Source organism: Pan paniscus, chromosome 18 (assembly GCF_029289425.2).
Source record: "Pan paniscus chromosome 18, NHGRI_mPanPan1-v2.0_pri, whole genome shotgun sequence".
In the NCBI taxonomy this organism is placed as follows: domain Eukaryota; kingdom Metazoa; phylum Chordata; class Mammalia; order Primates; family Hominidae; genus Pan; species Pan paniscus.
The window spans coordinates 56,013,689-56,034,029 of record NC_073267.2 but is presented as its reverse complement, the minus strand read 5'-3'; the positions used below and the strand labels follow the sequence as shown (position 1 = coordinate 56,034,029).

The window sequence follows — 20,341 nt, the reverse complement described above, 5'->3', positions numbered from 1 at the left end:
CTATTATGATGACATGAAAATGTTTTTTTGTAATGAGGTGAGAAAGACTGGCCTTTCTATATATCAAAATGTGCTATTAATTTCCACAAACTGTTTATTAACAACTGAAAAGACAAATGAATGAAACAGAATAGAAGATCTAGAATTGCCCAAATACATGTAAGAATTTAGAACTTGATAATGTTGACATTTTAGATTAGTAGGAAGGGTGAATTATTCATAAATGAAATGCCTGCTGTTTGAAGAAAACGAACTAGATTTTTATGTCACAGAAATAAGTTCCTGATGAAATATAGATCAAATATTTTAAGTATACAGAATAAGGAAAGTACCAGAAGAAGACACACATGCCTTTTTATACAGATACATTTTTATGTTGACAAAGACCTTCTTAAGAACTTCACAAGCAAGCATTCTGCAGGTTGATTTAGCAAAATAAAACTTAAAACACTCTGTAAATAAGAAAAAAAGACAACCTACTTGCAAAATATTTACACTACATACATATAACACACACATATCATACATACACATCAGGTGAAAAATGTATCTTCATATTACAGATAATTCAGATCAACAAGAAAATAATTCTAAATTTGGGCAAAGTACTTCTTTTGTAGTTCTATAAGTGACATAGGAAAAAATATTTAGTATTCCTTGTAAGAGAAGTAATTCATGTTAAAAAAGAAATAAAATACTGTTTCCTATCCACAAAGTTTGTGAAGATGAAGACAGTGGTACTTATACGGCTGCTTAAAGTTTAAGTTGCTGATGAATTTTCAAGTAGAGAATTTGGTGATAAGCACCACATTTAAAAAAAACATAAATGCCCTTCACTCATCAATTCCATTATACTGAAATATTTGTAAAAAATAGAGATACATCCAGTTTGTTTTTCTCAGTACTGCTTAAAACCTCAATGTATTAAGAAAAACTCATATGGTGGATTTTAGAACTAAATTTCAGTGCATCCATAGGATGGAATAGTAGCCGTTGAAGGTGTGACTAGATGCAGACTTATTTTGACATGTGAAGATGTACTTTGCTATACAAATTGAGAAAAAATTATTTTGAGTGTACATACACACAGACTATGCTCTTGGTTTAGCTTAAAATATGTACCAAATATGAGTACATTTATTTCTGGGCATTTGTACTATAAGTACCTTTTTTTCTTGTCTGTGATTTCTGCAATGAGTTTGTATAAAAGTTATAGTAAAGGCTTATTATTAATGAAATAATCCTTGGGAAAAGAAGAATACATGAAACTTGCCTAGATAAAAATAATTTCTCACTTTGTATTATTTTATTTTTGCGGTTTGGTCTCTTCAGTTAACTTTTAGCCTTTTTTGGAGAATGGGGAATCCTTTTATCTGTGCTTAAAGGTTTTATTATGAGTACATTTTCATTATATACATATGTTTTTATTATATACAGATTTACTATATATGTGAAAAAAACAGATTAAAAATTTTAGTTTAGTTGTGTCCTTATGAAAATAAAAAATAGCAAATACAAGTGATTATTACTATTACAAAAGTATTGCTTTATCTTATGGGAGTTTTCCTTAAAAATGTTGAACTCCCCAACTGTATTTTTCCATTTTTTAAAAATAAAAATAATTTTCTTTTTGAGGCAGGATCTCACCCAGGTTGGAGTGCAGTGGCACAATTATGGTTCACTGCAGCCTCGACCTCCTGTGCTCAAGTGATCCTCTCCTCAGCCTCTGAGTAGCTGGGACTGCTGGTGTGCGCACCATGCCTGGCTAATTTTTGTACTTTTTGTAGAGACGGGTGTCGCCATGTTGTCCAGGTTGGTCTTAAACTCCTGGGCCCAAGTAATCCTCCCACCTTGGCCTCTCAAAGAGCTGCAATTACAGACATGAGGCACCACGCACAGCCTCCATTCTTTCAATCGATTTATTCATCAAACAGAGGCTGGACATCTGTTATGTAGTACACATATTTTACTATCTTTCAGGGTGCTTTCATCCTTAAAAACTTCATATTTACCTACCTAGCTTGAGCAAACTGAGAGATTTAAAATTGGAGTATTATAACTTAATCTCAACTGAAGCTTTTCCTTCCTCCTTTAAGCATTTCTGAAGGTGGAAAATAGCAAAATAGAACTTTTTTTTTTTTTTTTGAGACCGAGTCTCTGTTGCCCAGGCTGGAGTGCAATGGCACAATCTTGGCTGATCTTGGCTCACCGCAGCCTCCGCCTTCTGGATTCAAGTGATTCTCTTGCCTCAGCCTCCTGAGTATCTGGGATTACAGGCGTGCACCACCACACCTGGCTAATTTTTGTATTTTTAGAAGAGACAGGGCTTCACCATGTTGGCCAGGTTGGTCTTGAACTCCTGACCTCAGGTGATCTGCCTGCCTCGGCCACCCAAAGTGCTGGGATTACAGGCATGAGCCATTGTGCCCGGCCACAAAATATAACTTCTAACTACTCTTTTGAAAGTTTATAACAGTCTTAAATGTGAATATTAATCATTGAAAGTGCCTGATTTACATCCATTCTATAAATCTAAATAGAAAATAAAATAAGCCATATGCTTTCATTTGAATTCTGAATTTCTTTTGGCTTAAAGTGTTTTTTTTTTGAAAATCAAAGTTAGAATGAGTTTGTTTTAAACATTTGTTGTCATCTTTATTGTCAGTCCTCTCATTCCATAGTACTTTTAAGAACTAAAATTTATTTAAATGCCATTTATATGACTAGAACGGCCCTAGATGTGTTGTATATACTAATTCTACTTATTGCAAGGCACCATGGATTCTGTGATGCCCCGTCATTTTATGTCTCAATAAGAGAATTGTTTAAATGTTGCCAATTTTAGTTGTAATAAGTCAAGAATTGTAAGTGGGATTCCAATGTCAGAGATGTTAAAATATGAGCAAGTGAACAACTCAGAATGATCAAAATACAATGTTACCTCTAATCTTTAAACATATCTCAAAGAAGATATAATTGTATCATTTTACTTAACTAAAATCTTGTATTTGTTAAGTGGTAGTATTAGTAATAATTATAATACCTAACAAATACTGAGCTGTTATTTGTGCTAGGAACTGTCTAAATACTTTGTACAGAGTCTCATGCAAGCATCACAACAGTGTCCTGTGAGACAGCCAGTGTTTTTAACCCCACTTTATTAATAAGGAAATTGAGGCAAAAAAGGCTAAGCAATAAGTAGGAAGTGACAGAGTTTAAAGTAGGATTCCGGTCCAAGTTGAACTGAATCCAAAGGCCAAGGTCTTTCTACTGAAATAGGCTGCTCTTTCATTAATGTAGTGAGTAATGAGAGAGTAAAAAGTGTGATTTCTTCACAAAAAATTAAATATTTGTTTGGAAGGCAGAGAAATCACATGCTACTCAATGTTTATAATTATATAGATGATTTTATGTTTTCAGATGATTTTATGATTTTATGTTTTCCAATAGTTTCCTAAAAATGTCGTCTCCCTCTCATAGGACTGCTCTGCATTTGGCCTGTGCCAACGGCCATCCAGAAGTGGTAGCTCTTCTGGTGGACAGAGGATGTCAACTTGATGTCTTTGACAACAAAAACAGGACTGCTCTGCTAAAGGTACATAGTAGTCAACGATTTCAGCATGAGATGGATTTGATACAAATACATAGAATAAAATAAAATCCATCTCATTTAAACAGAACTCATTGGTGAAACTTGTGGAATGCTTATTTTGAACTCCTAGAATTTACAATCTATTTCTTGGTCTAACACTGACAGGCGGTACAATGCCAGGAAGGGGAATGTGCGACTATTTTGCTAGAACACGGAGCCGACCCAGACCTTCCAGATGTCTATGGCAATACTACCTTACACTATGCTATCTACAATGAGGATATCCCAATGACAAAAAAACTGCTTTTACACCATGCCAATATTGAATCAGCAAACAAGGTATAGATCAACCAACTTTATTTTCAAAATATTTGAAATGCATTTGTTTTAACATTGACTTATGTACAGGTCAGTTTTCCATATTTGGAAGCTCAAGCATAACCTAAATAAAAATATTTGGAAATAACTTAATTATAAAATGTTACTTTAAATATTGATACTTTTAAAGAAGCATTAGAGGGTATATCTTTTTAAATGTATTTATGGTAAAATTTTTGAAAACACTGAATTTGAAAAGGTAATACTTTTAAATTTTTTCCTTCCAAGTTTTTTTTTCTAATTATTATACAATTATCCTGGAAAGTGAAATTTGCTCTGGAAATAAGCTTTATCTTAAAATGCCAGCAAAGCTAACACATTTTAAATAAACAGAAATCTTGATGCTGTTGATAAGTTCCTACATAGAGTAATAATATGAAAATGATTTAACTCTCAGTAGCAGGGCTTAAAAGGGAAAAATGGAAAAGGAAAGGAGAGCAACCAGAAATATGCAGGCCAATTTGGAAATTAGGTAATTGAGGGAAAATACGAGAAGAGTATTTTTGTTGTTGTTTGCTTTTTGTTTCTTTGTTTCCAGTTTATATGTCTGGACAAGATTCTTTTCAGTTTTGGGGATAATAGTTTTCAGTTTGGGAGAGAGTTAATGAGTTGTTCACTCATCTAGAGATCAATTTTAGGAGGACCGTGAGGAAACCAGTTTGGCTGTGAATAGGTGGTGATGAAGTGGGAAACCCTTAAGCAAGTAATTAACTGACTTATCCTACGCTGGCAGAAACAGCCGCTTAGATAAATGTCTAAACGCTGCTCTCAAATCTAGACTGTCTTGAGGGGAAGGTGGAAGATAAGGAGCTTACAAATAGCAAAGTCAAGTTGGAGTTTGAGTTTACTAGTCCCTATTCTATTCCTACCCAAACAAATTGTGTGGAGTTTTCAGTAAATGTAAAAGAGAGAGAAAAAACTCTCAGTAAATGTAAAACAGAGAGTAAAAACTCTCTTTTACTCTTTCCTCTTTTTGGCCAAATCCTCAAAGATAAAGGTAACTGGTCATGTGGTGAGAGATGATGGAAGTAATTGTCGATTGCAGTAGTTCTCAGCTAGAATTGTGCATCACTGTAACCTAGGGAGATATAAAAAATTCTACAAAGCTAACCTCTCCTCTGATGATTTTGATATAGTAAATCTAATAAAGCCTAGACATACATGTTTACAAATATTTCCTTGGATCCAGGCATGGTGAAACATAGCTACAGTCCCAGCTACTCAGGAGGCTGAGGTGGGGCTATTGCTTGAGGCCAGGAGTTTGAGTCTAGCCTGGGCAACATAGTAAGACCCCATTGCTGACTAAATAACAGCAAATTCCTCAAAATTCTGATACATGTCTGGTTAAGAATCACTGAATAGATAAGTGTAATATATAAATTGCTCTTCTAGAGTTAAGAAATCTCTAGAAGAGTTGGAGTTTGATAGGTACTACTTCCTTAAAATCTCTCCTTTTCAATAATATTAGCCATTTTTCTTTACCTTTGTGGTTGTGAAGCTAAAAGAAATATTGTTGGCAATATCTATCAGCTTACAGAATAACACCTTTTCCTTCCCACCATTAATTATTTACTACCATTCAGCGGGTCTTTATAAATTTGCTATGGGTAGTCTTTCTTTTTAAAAAATTTTTTTGAGACAGGATCTTGCTCTGTCACCTAGGCTGGAGTGCAGTGGCACAATCAAAGCTCAGTGCAGCCTCAACCTTCTGGAACTCAAGTGATCCTCCTACCTCAGCCTCCTGAGTAGCTGAGACTACAGACATGCAGCATCATGCCCAGCCAATTTTTAAATTTTTTGTACATACAGGGTTTCACTATATTGCCCAGGCTGGTCTCAAACTCTGGGTTGCTGCAAGCAGCCCTTCTGCCTCAGCTTCCAAAAGTGCTGGGATTACAGGCATGAGCTAGTACACTCAGCCTGGGCAGTATTTCACTAAGTGGAGGCTGACCCCTTCAGGACTTCACATCTCTTTGTTACCATTCAGGTAATTAGGCCAATAAATCTTTATTGCAAGTGGAGTTTCCTTAATTAGAATTGTAGCAAATTCTAAACATTTTGTTGTTGTTGTTGAAGCTGTATTATGGGCTATATCATTATGTCTGTTCATAGAGTTTTGGCATAATCAGGATGACAGTTTTAAACCCTGAAAACCATGAAGTTACTAAGAGTACAGATATAAATTCTTTTTTTTTTTTTTTGAGATGGAGTTTTACTCTTGTCCCCCAGGCTAGAGTGCAGTGGCTTAATCTCAGCTCACTGTAACCTCTGCCACCCGGGTTCAAGAGATTCTCCGCCTCATTCTCCTGAATAGCTGGGATTGTAGGCGCCTGCCACCACGCCGAGCTAATTTTCTGTATTTTCAGTAGAGACAGGGTTTCGCCATGTTGGGCAGGCTGGTCTTGAACTCCTGACCTCAGGTGTTCCGCCTGCCTCGGCCTCCCAAAGTGGTGGGATTACAGGCGTGGGCCACCGCACTCGGCCGTAAATTCTTTTAATCATTTCGTTTCAGCATTCCTATGAACTAAATATCTATTTGGCTAACAATCTCAGAAAACTACTTACTAACAGATTTTAAATGAATAAATGCTAGAAAAATTATTGAAGTGGGTAGTGTGAGTCTTAGTAGCAAATTTTATTACATGTTGGGGACTGTTTTTTTGGTAAAACATCTGAAACTAAAGAAAAAATATTTTACATGCAAACACTTACTTTATGCACAACCATTTGGCAACACATCCACGGCAAGTTTAAAAATGCAAGGCCTGCGGTCTAAATGTGGCCCATAGGTATGTTTCACTTGCCTTCATAAATTGTGTCAACAGGTAAAATTTAGGAGACTTATATACAAATCTGGATTTTAGGCTTCTCTTAAGAATCAAATCTGGTGTCCCTTGAGCCCACATCACTGTTTGGTCTGATGTGCAGAGGTTACCCCTTTCTATGAGGCCTGTGTTCTCTAGTTTGCTGTGGTGCCCACCTAGGTACCTCACTTAGGTCACCCCCTTTGCCCTTGTAAGCATTTGACAACTCTCGTCTTACAGTATATTTTGATAAAGATGTCAAGGCTTTCAAGACAGTTTCTATTTGTTTATAATATATAGCCTATATTTTATATAAATCCCTTAGCCCCAGAGTTGAATTTTAAAATTTAGAAGTTTAAAAAAAAAAACTGCTAAATTCTATATTCTTTTTATTTATGGTAAATATTCTTTATATTTAACTCTCATTTTTTATATTTGCCATAAATAAACACCTTCTCATTAGCGTGCCTATAAGCTTTTCTAGGTTATTCTTAGCTGTAGCTGGATGTGTTACACATCTGGTAAAGTAAACATTCTTTGCAATGCAGCTTAAGAAACACTAGTCTAGACGCAATAATTTAGATCATTAATAAAAACGCTTGAAGCTTTTACTAATATGTCTTAAGATTTGGGAATATAGAGATAAAAGATAGAGCCCCTGCCCTCAAGAAGCTCTTGGTTTACATGGAAAACAATAAAATCATTACAATATACTATGTTAAGTGCTGTGACAGAAGCGAAGATTATTGGAGCTGGTATTGAAGTGAGTTTTGGAGATGACCAGAGTTCATGTGGTGAGGTGGAGGAGAAGGGGTTTTTCCAAGGGAAGGAACAGCAGACGGAAAAGCAAAGAAGAATGAAAAGGAAGGGACTTACTTACTTACATAAATATAAAGTTTCCAGTTCAGTTGAGAAATATGTAACGTTGTGAATTATCAGTTGCTCTTGCCGTTTTACAGGATGAACTCACACCATTTTTGCTAGCTGTACATGAACAAAAACAGCAAATGGAAGACTTTTTAAGAAAGCAAAAAGAAAATTTAACTGCAGTTAAGCTTGAAAGGTACAGTAATTAGTTCTTTTTTTAAAACCTGACTGATATTCTAGAGTGATAACAGTCTCTCTAGTTAGAAATACTAGATTAATAAGAAGATTAACTTGTAATTATTGTGATATAGTAAAAAATATCAACACAAATCATCGGTTAAGTAGAAAAACAATTATTTGGACTGGGCAACATAGAGAAGAGTATATAGTAGGATTCATCTTCTCTTATTATATTGACTGGTGTTTGTTATTTGTAATGTGATGTTTTTGGTCATGTGACTTGACCAAAGTGTTTTTATATTGGTTTTGTTAGTTGTATGAAATGTAGATTTTAACTTTTAGTATACTTTAAGATTTAATAAATATTGAACTTCTTAACCCTTTTATAGTAGTTTTTAACCTCTGCTTCTTATATGCTCTTCCTTTAAACATGCTATATTAGACATAAATAGGAGTTGAAAATCATTTTTTCTTCTAGATGACTCTTTAAGTTGCTTTCTTTGAAAAATAGTAATGTTAAGTTATCCCTATGTGGCTGTTAATTGCTATTACCAGATACCGTGGGTTCATTAGTTTTTTCTATTTCATTTCTAGTGTATTTTGATGTTTTTATTTAATTTAATTTATTTTTTTAGGCAGAGTCTCGCTCTGTCACCCAGGCTGGAGTGCAGTGGTGCAATCTCAGCTCACTGTAACCTCCACCTCCAGGGTTCAAGCGATTCTCCTGCTTTAGCCTCCTGAGTAGCTAAGACTACAGGCACATGCCACCATGCCCAGCTAATTTTTTGTATTTTTAGTAGAGATGGGGTTTTACCATGTTAGCAAGGATGGTCTTGAACTCCTGACCTCAGGTGATCCACCCACCTCGGCCTCCCAAAGCGCTAGGATTACAGGCATGAGCCACTGCACCCGGCCCTGATGTTTTTATTTGTAATTGCTATGGGCAGAGGAAGAAAATATAGGTTTAAATGAATAACTTCTTCTTCTAATGAAGACAAGCCATAGGTGGTTGAAAAAGAGAAAAGAGCTAGGCTTTAGATTCACACAAGACTGGGTTTAAGTCCTAGCTTTCTCACTTGCTAGAAATGTGACCTGGGAACATTACTTATCACCAAATATGTTTTTCTATATGAAAAGGAGGATAATAATATATCCTTCAAGGGTGGTTGTGTGGAAGAAAGATTTATATATATATATATATATATACATATATATATATAAAATTTAGTTCAGTGCCTAGCACATGTGTATCGGCATCACTAACTGAAACTACTATGATTATTATTATTGTTACCGTTAGTATTAGTATTATTGTTTCCTGCCTGCAGATGGCTCTTACTTATCTGACCCCTAGCTGATTTTGAATTACAATGTATCTGTCTTTAAATCTTTGCCTACATTAGATAAGGGATCTCAGCATAGCTTCTTGCTCATCAAAGGACTTTAAGTTAGCAACTTCTATGACGTAATACCCTACTGGGACAAGAGGCTTTTTTTTTTTTTTTTTTTTTTTTTTTAAGCATTGTTGGTAATTTATGAAGATGAACACTTGAGCACCCAAGATGCTTATGTTTGTTAGTACATGTAAATGTTTAATTCTACATGGACAGGCAAGATATTAAATTGGTATATTATATCAAATTAGCTTTTTAAATAACTTTCTTAAAGTTCCTAAGAAAGAATTTATCTCTCTGGTGTTTTAAAACAGCCCTCGTTCTTGCTGTACATTGTGAATCAGCAAGAATAGTCAGCATTCTTCTTCAGCAAAATGCTGATGTGTTTTCCCAAGATATGTCTAGATGTGCTGCAGAAGATTATGCCATTTTTAGTCCTTTTACTAGGCAAGTTTTTATATTAGAAGGCTAGTTTACACTAAATTGAGGCTTAAAATAATTATAGCTATTGCATCCTATACATCTGGTGAGATTTTATAGTTTAATTCAGGTCGTTTTGGAGTGACAGTGAGTTAGTCCACTTTATCAGCCAGAAATCAGGCAAAAGGCTGGACTGGTTAGAAGTATCAATGGGTACAGAATTCTTTATCTCAGGACTTTTGAGATCTTTGCCTTAGAGATCCCAACATTGTCCCTTTTACTCCAAGTATAGCCACATGCGTAGGATAAAAATAGTGCCACATCTCTGATTTCTCTAATTAATTATTTGGGTCTTGAAATGTTCAGTTTAGCAGAAAATCTTGTATGGTCTTTTGAGGGCTATCTCCTATACCCTCCTCTTTCAATTTTTCAAGAACCTAAGGGGTTTCCTAAGTCCAAGAAGGATAAAAATGACAATCTTTTACCGGTCAGAAGGAAGGGAAGAAAAGGACATTCTAATCATTCTGTTGTTTCCTTTGATTCTTTTCCTGCATTATTGCCGTTAAAAGTGGTTCTGCAGTCTGTTAATGCTTGACTTTTCCCACCAGGATTCGCTTACTAATTCAGAGCCCTCAGTTTTCATGGTGATTCATACCTAGACTTCATAGCTATAACTTTTTTTAGTTCACATACATATATGCTCAGCCATTGTTCCCAAAGCACTAGCATCCTGCTCTGACAGCTGGGCATCCTAGCTTTAGCCACACACATAGTGAGAAAATTGACCAACCTTAGCCGGGCGCGGTGGCTCACGCCTGTAATCCCAGCACTTTGGGAGGCCGAGGCGGGCGGATCACGAGGGCAGGAGATCGAGACCATCCTGGCTAACACGGTGAAACCCCGTCTCTACTAAAAATACAAAAAATTAGCCGGGCGAGGTAGCGGGCGCCTGTAGTCCCAGCTACTCAGGAGAGTGAGGCAGGAGAATGGCGTGAACCCAGGGGGCGGAGCCTGCAGTGAGCCGAGATCGCGCCACTGCACTCCAGCCTGGGTGACAGCGAGACTCCGTCTCAAAAAAAAGAAAAAAAAAAAAAAAAAAAAAGAAAATTGACCAACCTTCCCCCACACTCGAAACCTTCTGTGGAGCCCACATCTTAGCCTAGACTTAGCTGAGGCATTCGTGGTAAGTTATCCTTTGAGGCCCTTGTTTGTCTTTTTTCTGTCAAATAGTAGTTGAGATTGTTCTAAACTGTCAAAGAGGTTAAATAATGTTGCAGAAAGAGATCAGTGTTTTCTTACTCCATTGTTACCAGATCTGTACTCTGAGGCGCCTTTACAGCTGTTTAGCACATTTTCTTAGGGAGTGGAAGGTTCTATATTATCCTTCCCTAGAGCAGTGGGTGCCAATTTGTGTGTTTTCTTTTTCTTTCTTTCTTTTTTTTTTCAATTTGTGGTTTTATCCTCAAGCAATCTGTTTTCCATAATAATGAAAATCTCCCAAGTTACTTGCATTTCTTTTCTTTTCTTCTTTTTTTTTTTTTTTGAGATGGAGTCTTGCTCTGTTGCCCAGGCTGGAGTGCAATAGTGTGATCTCGGCTCACTGCAACCTCCGCCTCCTGGGTTCAAGCAATTATCCCACCTCAGCCTCCCAAGTAGCTGGGATTAAGGGCATGCACCACCACACCTGGGTAATTTTTGTATTTTTAGTAGAGACGATGTTTCACCATGTTTGCCGGGCTGGTCTCGAACTCCTGACCCCAGGTGATCCGCCTGCCTCAGCCTCCCAAAGTGCTGGGATTACAGGCATGAGCCACCATGCCTGGCCTAACTACTTGCATTTCTACCTCAAGTTTTAAAAATATTTTCATATTCTACCTCACAGGAAGCCATTCAACAACAAAGTAGGTTTATTGGGTTTATGAGAGCTAAGTCTCATCCATGACTCATGAGTATTCATGTGTAAAGTAAGTTTTGTCTTTGCTTCAGCAGCACACATCCTAACACTGGAATAATACAGAGAAAATTAGCATTGCTCCTGCATAAGGATGACACACAAGTTCATGAAGTGGTTCATATTTTGTGCAGTCCCTGGAGGTCATTTGACAATTTTCTGACTAGCTCTGAGGAAACAGCATGAGTCAAAGCAAAATGGTTGGCACTTAATATTGAAATTGTGATTTTCACTACAAAAATATTCACATACAGTGATCTATGGAATGACAATGGAGCTGAGTAAAACATGGGATGTTGTGTGCAAATATATTGTTAGTATGTGTCTCAGAAATGAGAAAATGTCAACTTGCATCTCCTTCATGGAACTTACAAAAAGAGTTTTATCTTTTATGTCAGTTGGAGGTGAACATGGAGATTAAGCATCATTCTAACAAAGATCTACTGGTTCAGAGTTTGAGTCTGTAAAGAAGGAATAGTAGTCCAAGGCAGGTCTTAATATCTATTAGTTTTTTGCCTTTGGTATGATCGATGAGCTCAGTAACAGTAGACAATTAATGTTATCTAATTTAATGAGATAATAGGTTTATAAATAAATGTAGTTACAAACTATGAAATATATGAGATGCCCTAAATTAGAAGCCACAAAGAGTAGAACACCTAATAAACAAAATTAGGACTTAATAATATTTCCCAAGTACCACAACATTTCAATATTAGAACCTACAAAAAATATGCATTGGATATTATTTGCAGTTCCAAGATAGTTTCACCAATAAAGTTCAAGAACAAATTATTTCATTGCTTCACTATTTTTCTGAACATTCAAAATACGTTATCTCAAGTTTTTATAACAACCTAGTAAAACAAGACAGTAAAATTCTCACTTTTTAGAAGAAGACATTGAACCTAACAAAAGCAACTTATCCAAGAACTAGTAGCTTTTGGTTATGGAGCTAGGGCTTATTCTGAGTTAAGACACTTTCCATTATGTCAGGCTTGTAGGGTCCAGCCCCACAGGGTCGGTGGGTTTTCTTCTCGTGTGCGGAGACGAGAGAGTGTAGAAATAAAGACACAAGACAAAGAGATAAAAGAAAAGACAGCTGGGCCCGGGGGACCACTACCACCAAGATGCGGAGACCGGTAGTGGCCCAGAATGCCAGGCTGCGCTGATATTTATTGGATACAAGACAAAGGGGCAGGGTAAGGAGTGTGAGCCATTTCCAATGATAGGTAAGGTCACGTGGGTCATGTGTCCACTGGACAGGGGGCCCTTCCCTGCCTGTCAGCCGAGGCAGAAAGACAGAGGAGACAGCCAGCTTATGCCATTATTTCTGCTTATCAGAGACTTTTAGTACTTTCACTAACTTGCTACTACTATCTAAAAGGCAGAGCCAGTGTACAGGATGGAACATGAAGGCAGACTAGGAGCGTGACCACTGAAGCACAGCATCACAGGGAGATGGTTAGGCCTCCGGATAACTGCAGGCGGGCCTGACTGATGTCAGGCCCTCCACAAGAGGTGGAGGAGTAGAGTCTTCTCTAAACTCCTCCAGGGAAAGGGAGACTTCCTTTCCCTGTCTGCTAAGTAGCGGGTGTTTTTCCTTAACACTGACGCTACCGCCAGACCACGGTCTGCTTGTCAACGGGCGTCTTCCCACATGCTGGCGCTACAGCTAGACCAAGGAGCCCTTTGGTGGCCCTGTCCGGGCATAACAGACGGCTCGCACTCTTGTCTTCTGGTCACTTCTCACTATGTCCCCTCAGCTCCTATCTCTGTATGGCCTGGTTTTTCCTAGGTTATGATTGTAGAGTGAGGATTATTATAATATTGGAATAAAGAGTAATTGCTGCAAACTAATGATGAATGATATTAATACATAATCATATCTATGATCTGTATCTAGTATAACTATTATTTTATATATTTTATTATACTGGAACAGCTCGTGCCCTCGGTCTCTTGCCTTGGCACCTGGATGGCTTGCCGCCCACAAGGCTAATGCAAGTTAATTTACTGAACTATACTGCCTTCAGTTCATGAGTACTTCATGTTATTTTTGCTTAAAGAGAAGTTTGTAGAGCTTACAAATGGGAAGTGTATGGGATAATTAAAATTCTAAAATTAACACTGATATCATTTGAAATACTCTAATAATTTAACATTTTTGGTAATTATTTTTATATCAGTTTTAAAATAGTAATTTTACTTATTTCGTTTTTACACAGCATTCACCAAGTAATGTCTGAATACAAAGAAAATGAGACACCTAGAAATCCTCAAAATAGCAATCCAGGTAAGACTTCTGGTAGTAAATTACTCTTGGTGGTGTTACCATAGATTAACAAATAAGAGCAAGGAAGTTTTAATCACCAAAGAGTAGTTTAAAAGCTCACTATGTAAACTGCGCATATACATACACACACACACATATATATATACTGCACATACACACACACATATACACATATGTGTGTGTGTTTTAAATTTCTTTTTAGTAGGTTAGATTTCAGATTTAAAAAGTTGTGTGTAGATAATTTATAATCTCAAACAGTATTATCTGAAAGGAATCATTTCTTTAATTGTAGTCCCTAAAATCTTATATGATTTTTTTTGTATAAATAAGAAAAAAGATTTTTAAGTTAGTATGTGGTATATTTTATTTATAGTCTCATTATAACAAACTGGATATGTTATGAAATTGGAGCTTCTATTTAATTTTTAAAATAAATGGTTTTTATTGCCGGGCATGGTGTGGCTCATGCCTATAATCCTAGCACTTTGGGAGGCTGAGGCGGGTGGATCACCTGAGGTTGGGAGTTCGAGACCAGCCTGCCCAACATGGAGAAACCCTGTCTCTGCTAACAATACAAAGTTAGCTGGGCATGGTGGCGCATGTCTGTAATCCCAGCTACTCGGGAGGCTGAGGCAGGAGAATCACTTGAACCCGGGAGGTGGAGGTTACCGTGAGCCAAGATCATGCCATTGCACTCCAGCCTGGGCAACAAGAGCAAAACCCCATCTCAAAAAAAAAAAAAAAGGCTTTTATTTAGTAAATAAATGTCAATTACAGTTGACCTTTGAATAACATAGGATTTAGCAGTACTGACCCCGTGTGCAGCTGAAAACCTGTGTGTAACTTTTGATTCCCCCCAAAATTAGCTACGAATTAGATGACTATTGACCAGGAGCCTTATTCATAACATAAACAGTTAAGACATTTGATTTGTTACGTGTGTTACTATATTATATTCTTACAAGAAAGCAAGCTAGAGAAAAATGGCCATTAAGAAAATCATAAGGAATGAAAATATATTTACTATTTATTAAGTGGAAGTGGGTCATCCTCATGGTCTCCAAGTTGAGTAGGCTGAGGAGAAGGAGGAAGAAGGAGATTGGTCTTGCTGTCTCAGGTGGCAGAGGTGGAAGAAAATCTGCATATAATTAGACCGCTGCAGGTTAAACTCCTGTTGTTCAAAGGTCAACTGTATTACATAGTGATTTATGTCACTAAAAAAAGTAACTTTTTAAAACTGGGAACTCAACAATACCTTTCTGGTACCATAAACAAATGTCAATAAGAACTGTAAAACTTATCCAGTGTGCACTAATACTAATAGAAAATTATTTTTTTTGAAGATACCAAGTGTAGAAGTCAGAAAAGCATTTTCTTGTTGAAAAGCACAGGTCATGTTACATATTCTTATACCAACAAGGTCTCACTTATTGACTTCATTCTTCCTAATTTGAAATTGAATGAGATACATTTACTTCATTAGAACAAGATAAGTTCTTCTCTTCATTAGTTAATTGTCATGATAACAGTAATTTTGTTAGAACAAAACACTTTTACCAGTAGCCAAAAGGTTATTGTAATGAATACCAGAAATAGTTCAACTCTAGGCTCAACAAATTATAATAAAAGTATAAAAGTGCTTCGCAATAACAAAAATGCTACTATGCTACCTAGATGTGACACCAAATACATTGTACAGTCTGAACTGTATGAGGACACTTTTAATTTAGTACATATTAATCGAAGAACTTTTTTTTTTTTTTTTTTTTTTGAGACGGAGTCTCGCTCTGTTGCCCAGGCTGGAGCGCAGTGGCGCAATCTCAGCTCGCTGCAAGCTGTGCCTCTGGCGTTCACGCCATTCTCCTGCCTCTGCCTCCCGAGTAGCTGGGACTACAGGCGCCTGCCACGACGCCCGGCTAATTTTTTTGTATTTTTAGTAGAGATGGGGTTTCACCGTGTTGGCCAGAATGGTCTCGATCTCCTGACCTCGTGATCCGCCCACCTCGGCCTCCCAAAGTGCTGAGATTACAGGCGTGAGCCACCCCGCCTGGTCTAATCGAAGAACTTTTACAAGTTAGATTTTGCAAGCTACAGGTGAGAAACACGTAGTCTTGGTCTTTAAGGTGCTCATAATAGACTACAGCTGTCCTTATTTCATATCTGTGTGTTTTTTCAAGATTTTTTTTTTTTTTTTTTTTTTTTTGAGACGGAGTCTTGCGCTGTCACCCAGGCTAGATGCCATCTTGGTTCACTGCAACCTCTGCCTTCTGGATTCAAGCAATTCTCCCTGCCTCAGCCTCCTGAGTAGCTGGGATTATAGGCACCCACCACCATGCCTGGCTAATTTTTTTTGTATTTCTAGTAGAGATGGGGTTTCACCATGTTGGCCAGACGTCTCGAACTCCTGACCTCAGGTGATTCACCCGCCTCGGTCTCCCAAAGGACTGGGATTACAGGTGTGAGCCACCGCACCTGGCCAATAATTTTCAAATAAAATATTTTTATTCATTTATACACTTGTCCATTTAATGAATAAACTATCAAGAGCGTTTTAGGGAGTAAGCTTCTTTTGTTTTCATGTTACATTTAAAAATACAGTCAGGGGCTGGGTGTGGTGGCTCAGGCCTGGAATCCCAGCACTTTGGGAGGCTGAGGCTGGCGGATCACCTGAAGTCAGGAGTTGGAGACCAGCCCGACCAACATAGTGAAACCCTGTCTCTACTAAAAATACAAAAATTAGCCAGGTGTGGTGGTACACGCCTGTAATCCCAGCTACTTGGGAGGTTGAGGCAGGAGAATTGCTTGAACCCAGGAGATGGAGGTTGCAGTGAGCCGAGATCGCCCCACTGCATTCCAGCCTGGGCAACAGAGAGACTCTGTCTCAAAAAAAAAAAAAAAAATACAGTCAGGGCTGGGCATGGTCACTCATACCTATAATCCCAGCACTTTGGAAGGCTGAGGCAAAATAATTGCTTGAGCCTAGGAATTTGAGACCAGCTTGGGTAACACAGTGAGACCACAACTCTACTAAAAATAAAAATAAAAAAATGAAAAAGTTAGCTGGGCGTGGTGGCATGCACCTGTAGTCCCAGCTACTTGGGAGGCTGCATTCCAGCCTGGGCAATGGAGCAAGACCATCTCAAAAAACAAAACAAAAACAAAACAGTCAGGAGTTTGTTACGATCATTTTCATTTATATTATTTGCTACTTCATTCAGTGCCTACTACTATGTGCTGGATGCCGTCTGGAAGTGTATAATGATCACTTATTATGTTAAATATGTGCCAGACACTTGAAGTATGTGGTGAGGAATGAAAGCTGTTAAAAAGTGGGTAAGATTTCAGGTAAGCATGCAGAAGGGGTAGAACTTTTCTAGGTAAAGAGGCAGAAGGATGATGTGGGCAGAAGGAACATCTGACAAGTTTTCATGTTTGGCAGAAGGAACATCTAACAAGATGGCGTGCTTGGGAGAAGGAGCAGCAGGTGCAAAAGGTAAGATGCTTGAGTGAACTTTGCAGGGTTTATGAGCAGTTCTATTTTGCTGTTGCAGAAACTGAGATGGGAGTGGTTGGGAATAGGGAAAAACCTAGGTAAGGCAAGTTCATGATAGACTTTTTAATACTTTATAGTATTAAACTGAGTAGATCTTATCCTGCAGGCTATGGGAAATTTACCAGGTGGAGTGCTTTGGGCTGCAAATACTAAAGGACCTAACTAACAGTGACTAAAACAATAGGAAGCAGAGTTGCTTTGGTGGGTGGTTCAGTGATAACACTGGGTCCCACTTGGTGTCCCTGTTTCAGCTGTGCTGTTTTGTACATGTCTCCTTTCATGGCTGGCTAATTAGCAAGAGCTCCAAATATCATGTTCTCACAACACAATTTCTGAAGGCTGGAAGGGCTGCTTTTCTTCTCATGTTTCTTTGAAATAGGGAGAAAACTCAGAAGCTTGCAGTGGGCTTCCTTTCACATTTTATTGGCTTTGTTACACCAAATGCTCATTCCTAAACCAGGCACTGGGAAAACAAATGTAATGACCATGATTAAATTAGAATAGTTATTTCTTTTGTTGGGGATGGGGAGGGAGTATTAGGATGATAAATATTCAAATAGGCTTGTGGTTCTCCAGCAAGAAAGATAAGGAATGGTCATCGGGTAGGGAGGCAGCAATGTTTTCTGTAGGAATTCATTATAGAATTGTGAGCAGAAAAGTCACAAGATTAGATTTGAGTATTAGGACATTCTGATTATGGTATTAAGAAGCTTTTAATGTAAAGAACCAGGTGGGAAATATTTCAGGCCATGTGGTCTCTGCTATATCTACTCAACCCTGCCATGGTAGTGTGAAAGCAGTCATAGAAAATATGTAAGCAAAAGGCAGGACTGAGCTCCCATAAAACTATTTACAAAACCATTAGGCAGGCTGGGTTGGACCTGCGGCCTGCAGTTGGATGATTCCTCATATGGAGGATAGATGGAAAGTACCACATAAAGAGACTGTAAGACAAAGGAAGCTTTTGCAGTAGCCAAAGCTATAGCTTCCTTGTCACCAATCCTTGGACTAGCATCAGTCCATTATGAGGGTTTCACCCATCCATGGTGAAATAAATGATGTTAGAAAGCTACTTAGTAATTTTAAAATGTTGATCTTTCTCTTGGTTTTTGCCTTTTTCATTTGTTTTGCTTGTTTTTTTATTTAAGAAATAATATTAATAGTTGGTAGCCTGTAAAAGCCAGTAGTTAAGAACCAGTGGTAGTGGAAATATAAAGCAGAGACAGAGAAGAGACAGAGATAATATGAGTTAGTGATTATTGGATATACAAATTTAGGGCACAGAGAGAAATCTCAGATGATTTACCGGTTTCCAGGTCATGAACTAGCATTTAACCTGGACATGAGGAAGGAGTAGGAGATTTGCAGGTGAATGGAGAAGAGCAGCAGATCAGCAGGAATGACTAACCTCTTTCTGTGCATGTTGAGTTAAATGGAATATTCACGTAGGATATTTTCAGTAGGTAATTGGATTTTAGGCATTTCTAGCTGGAGGTAGAACTGAGGTTGGAGCTGCAGACTTGGAATAACGTAGGCAAGGTCATAGATCTGAATGAGCTTGTCCATGATAGGAAAGATGTGGAATAAACAGAAGGCCAGTGGCAAGATCCTGAGAATATCAACATTTCCCAGGGGAAAAGAAGTTAGTAAAGAAGGCTGAGCAGTGGCTAGAGAAAAGTAGGAGAGGTTATTAGAGGATGAGGTGTTGCAAAAATTTTTTAAATGTGAGAATTTCAAGGAGGGGGAATATAAATTCTAACAAGTAAGATTACTAAAAAGTAAGTTAAATTAATATGTTGAAAGCTCTTTGGTGGTACCCTCTTCAAAAGAACACTTTTAGAGTTGTAAGGTCTACTATTTAGGTACATGGCACTTCCGGTGTTCAAGTATGGAAGACACCTACCACGATCCTACCTAATTCTTTTGTAACTGCAGCAGCTACCTACACAGAGTCAGGCCTAGACTGGTGAGTTCCTGTGCCAACATTTTCCCAGAATTGTCAGAACCTAAGGGTCCACATGAGGAAAAGTGTAATCTTTCTTATCTGGTTTTTGGGGAAATGCTTGTTTTTTACTCAAACCCTTGATAAGCTCTTCTGGATATGTTGCCAAACAAAAACCTGACAGCAACAGCTGGAAGCCATTATCAGATACTCATATCCTTCCTCTGACATGGAATCAAAATACAGCCATGCTTTGACAGAATTTTAAGTTTTGATCAGAAATAGTTTGCAAATCAGCAGTTTGGATTTCTTTTAAATGATTTCTTTTAAATATTTTATTGCAGAACACTAATGTAATATCACAGAAAAATATGAGGTGATATGCGTACATAGTAGTTCTCAGCATTTTTGGAATTCTGGGGACATCAGTAGGGAAGTCAGTACCTGACTCTATTTATTAGTGTAATTTCGTTTTCATCTTCCCTCTTGTGATATCTCTGCTTTCACTGCTTCCCTTTGAATTTCATCCCTAAACAAAAAAGTACTATTAGAACACATTTCTAACATATGTATATTCGACAAATGTCTATTATTTGATTTTAAAAGAATTGGCTACCTATCCTAAAGTATATATGGTATTCTGTTACTTTCTAATGCTAAATAAACTTCTTTATATCTGACAGGGTGACTGATGATGGTCTGCCGAGATTTTAAGTGCGTCCTGGATTGTCAAATACAAATTGTTTTATTTCACACAGTTTAAATGTAAAATGCTTTTCTGGAATTACCTTTCTTCAGAAATTAGTAACTGTGATTTAATTAGATTATGTGGGCAATCAGACTATCACCATTTTAGTCATCTATATACAAGATAACTTTCTTCCCCCTTCAATAAGTTAAAAGTCCTGTTGATCCTTAATAATCAAATTCACTATTTGGCAGGAACAATGAAAAACTCATACTA

General features: G+C 37.5%; 1 protein-coding gene and 1 non-coding gene across 2 annotated transcripts in view; both read left to right on the top strand.

Annotated features, from left to right (window-relative positions):
* Nucleotides 1-20,341, top strand: part of LOC100974343 (putative ankyrin repeat domain-containing protein 26-like protein) — a 51,288-nt gene that overhangs the window by 1,401 nt on the left and 29,546 nt on the right. Inside the window, exons 2-6 of the mRNA XM_034940092.3 lie at nt 3,481-3,595; nt 3,758-3,931; nt 7,734-7,837; nt 13,815-13,882; nt 17,322-17,375. Coding sequence (XP_034795983.1) covers nt 3,481-3,595; nt 3,758-3,931; nt 7,734-7,837; nt 13,815-13,882; nt 17,322-17,375 — 515 coding nt within the window. The remainder of the gene's footprint in view (nt 1-3,480; nt 3,596-3,757; nt 3,932-7,733; nt 7,838-13,814; nt 13,883-17,321; nt 17,376-20,341) is intronic.
* On the top strand, nt 11,613-11,715 carry LOC112437512 (U6 spliceosomal RNA). Its single transcript, XR_003026109.1, has one exon. It is a non-coding gene; the product is annotated as a U6 spliceosomal RNA (small nuclear RNA).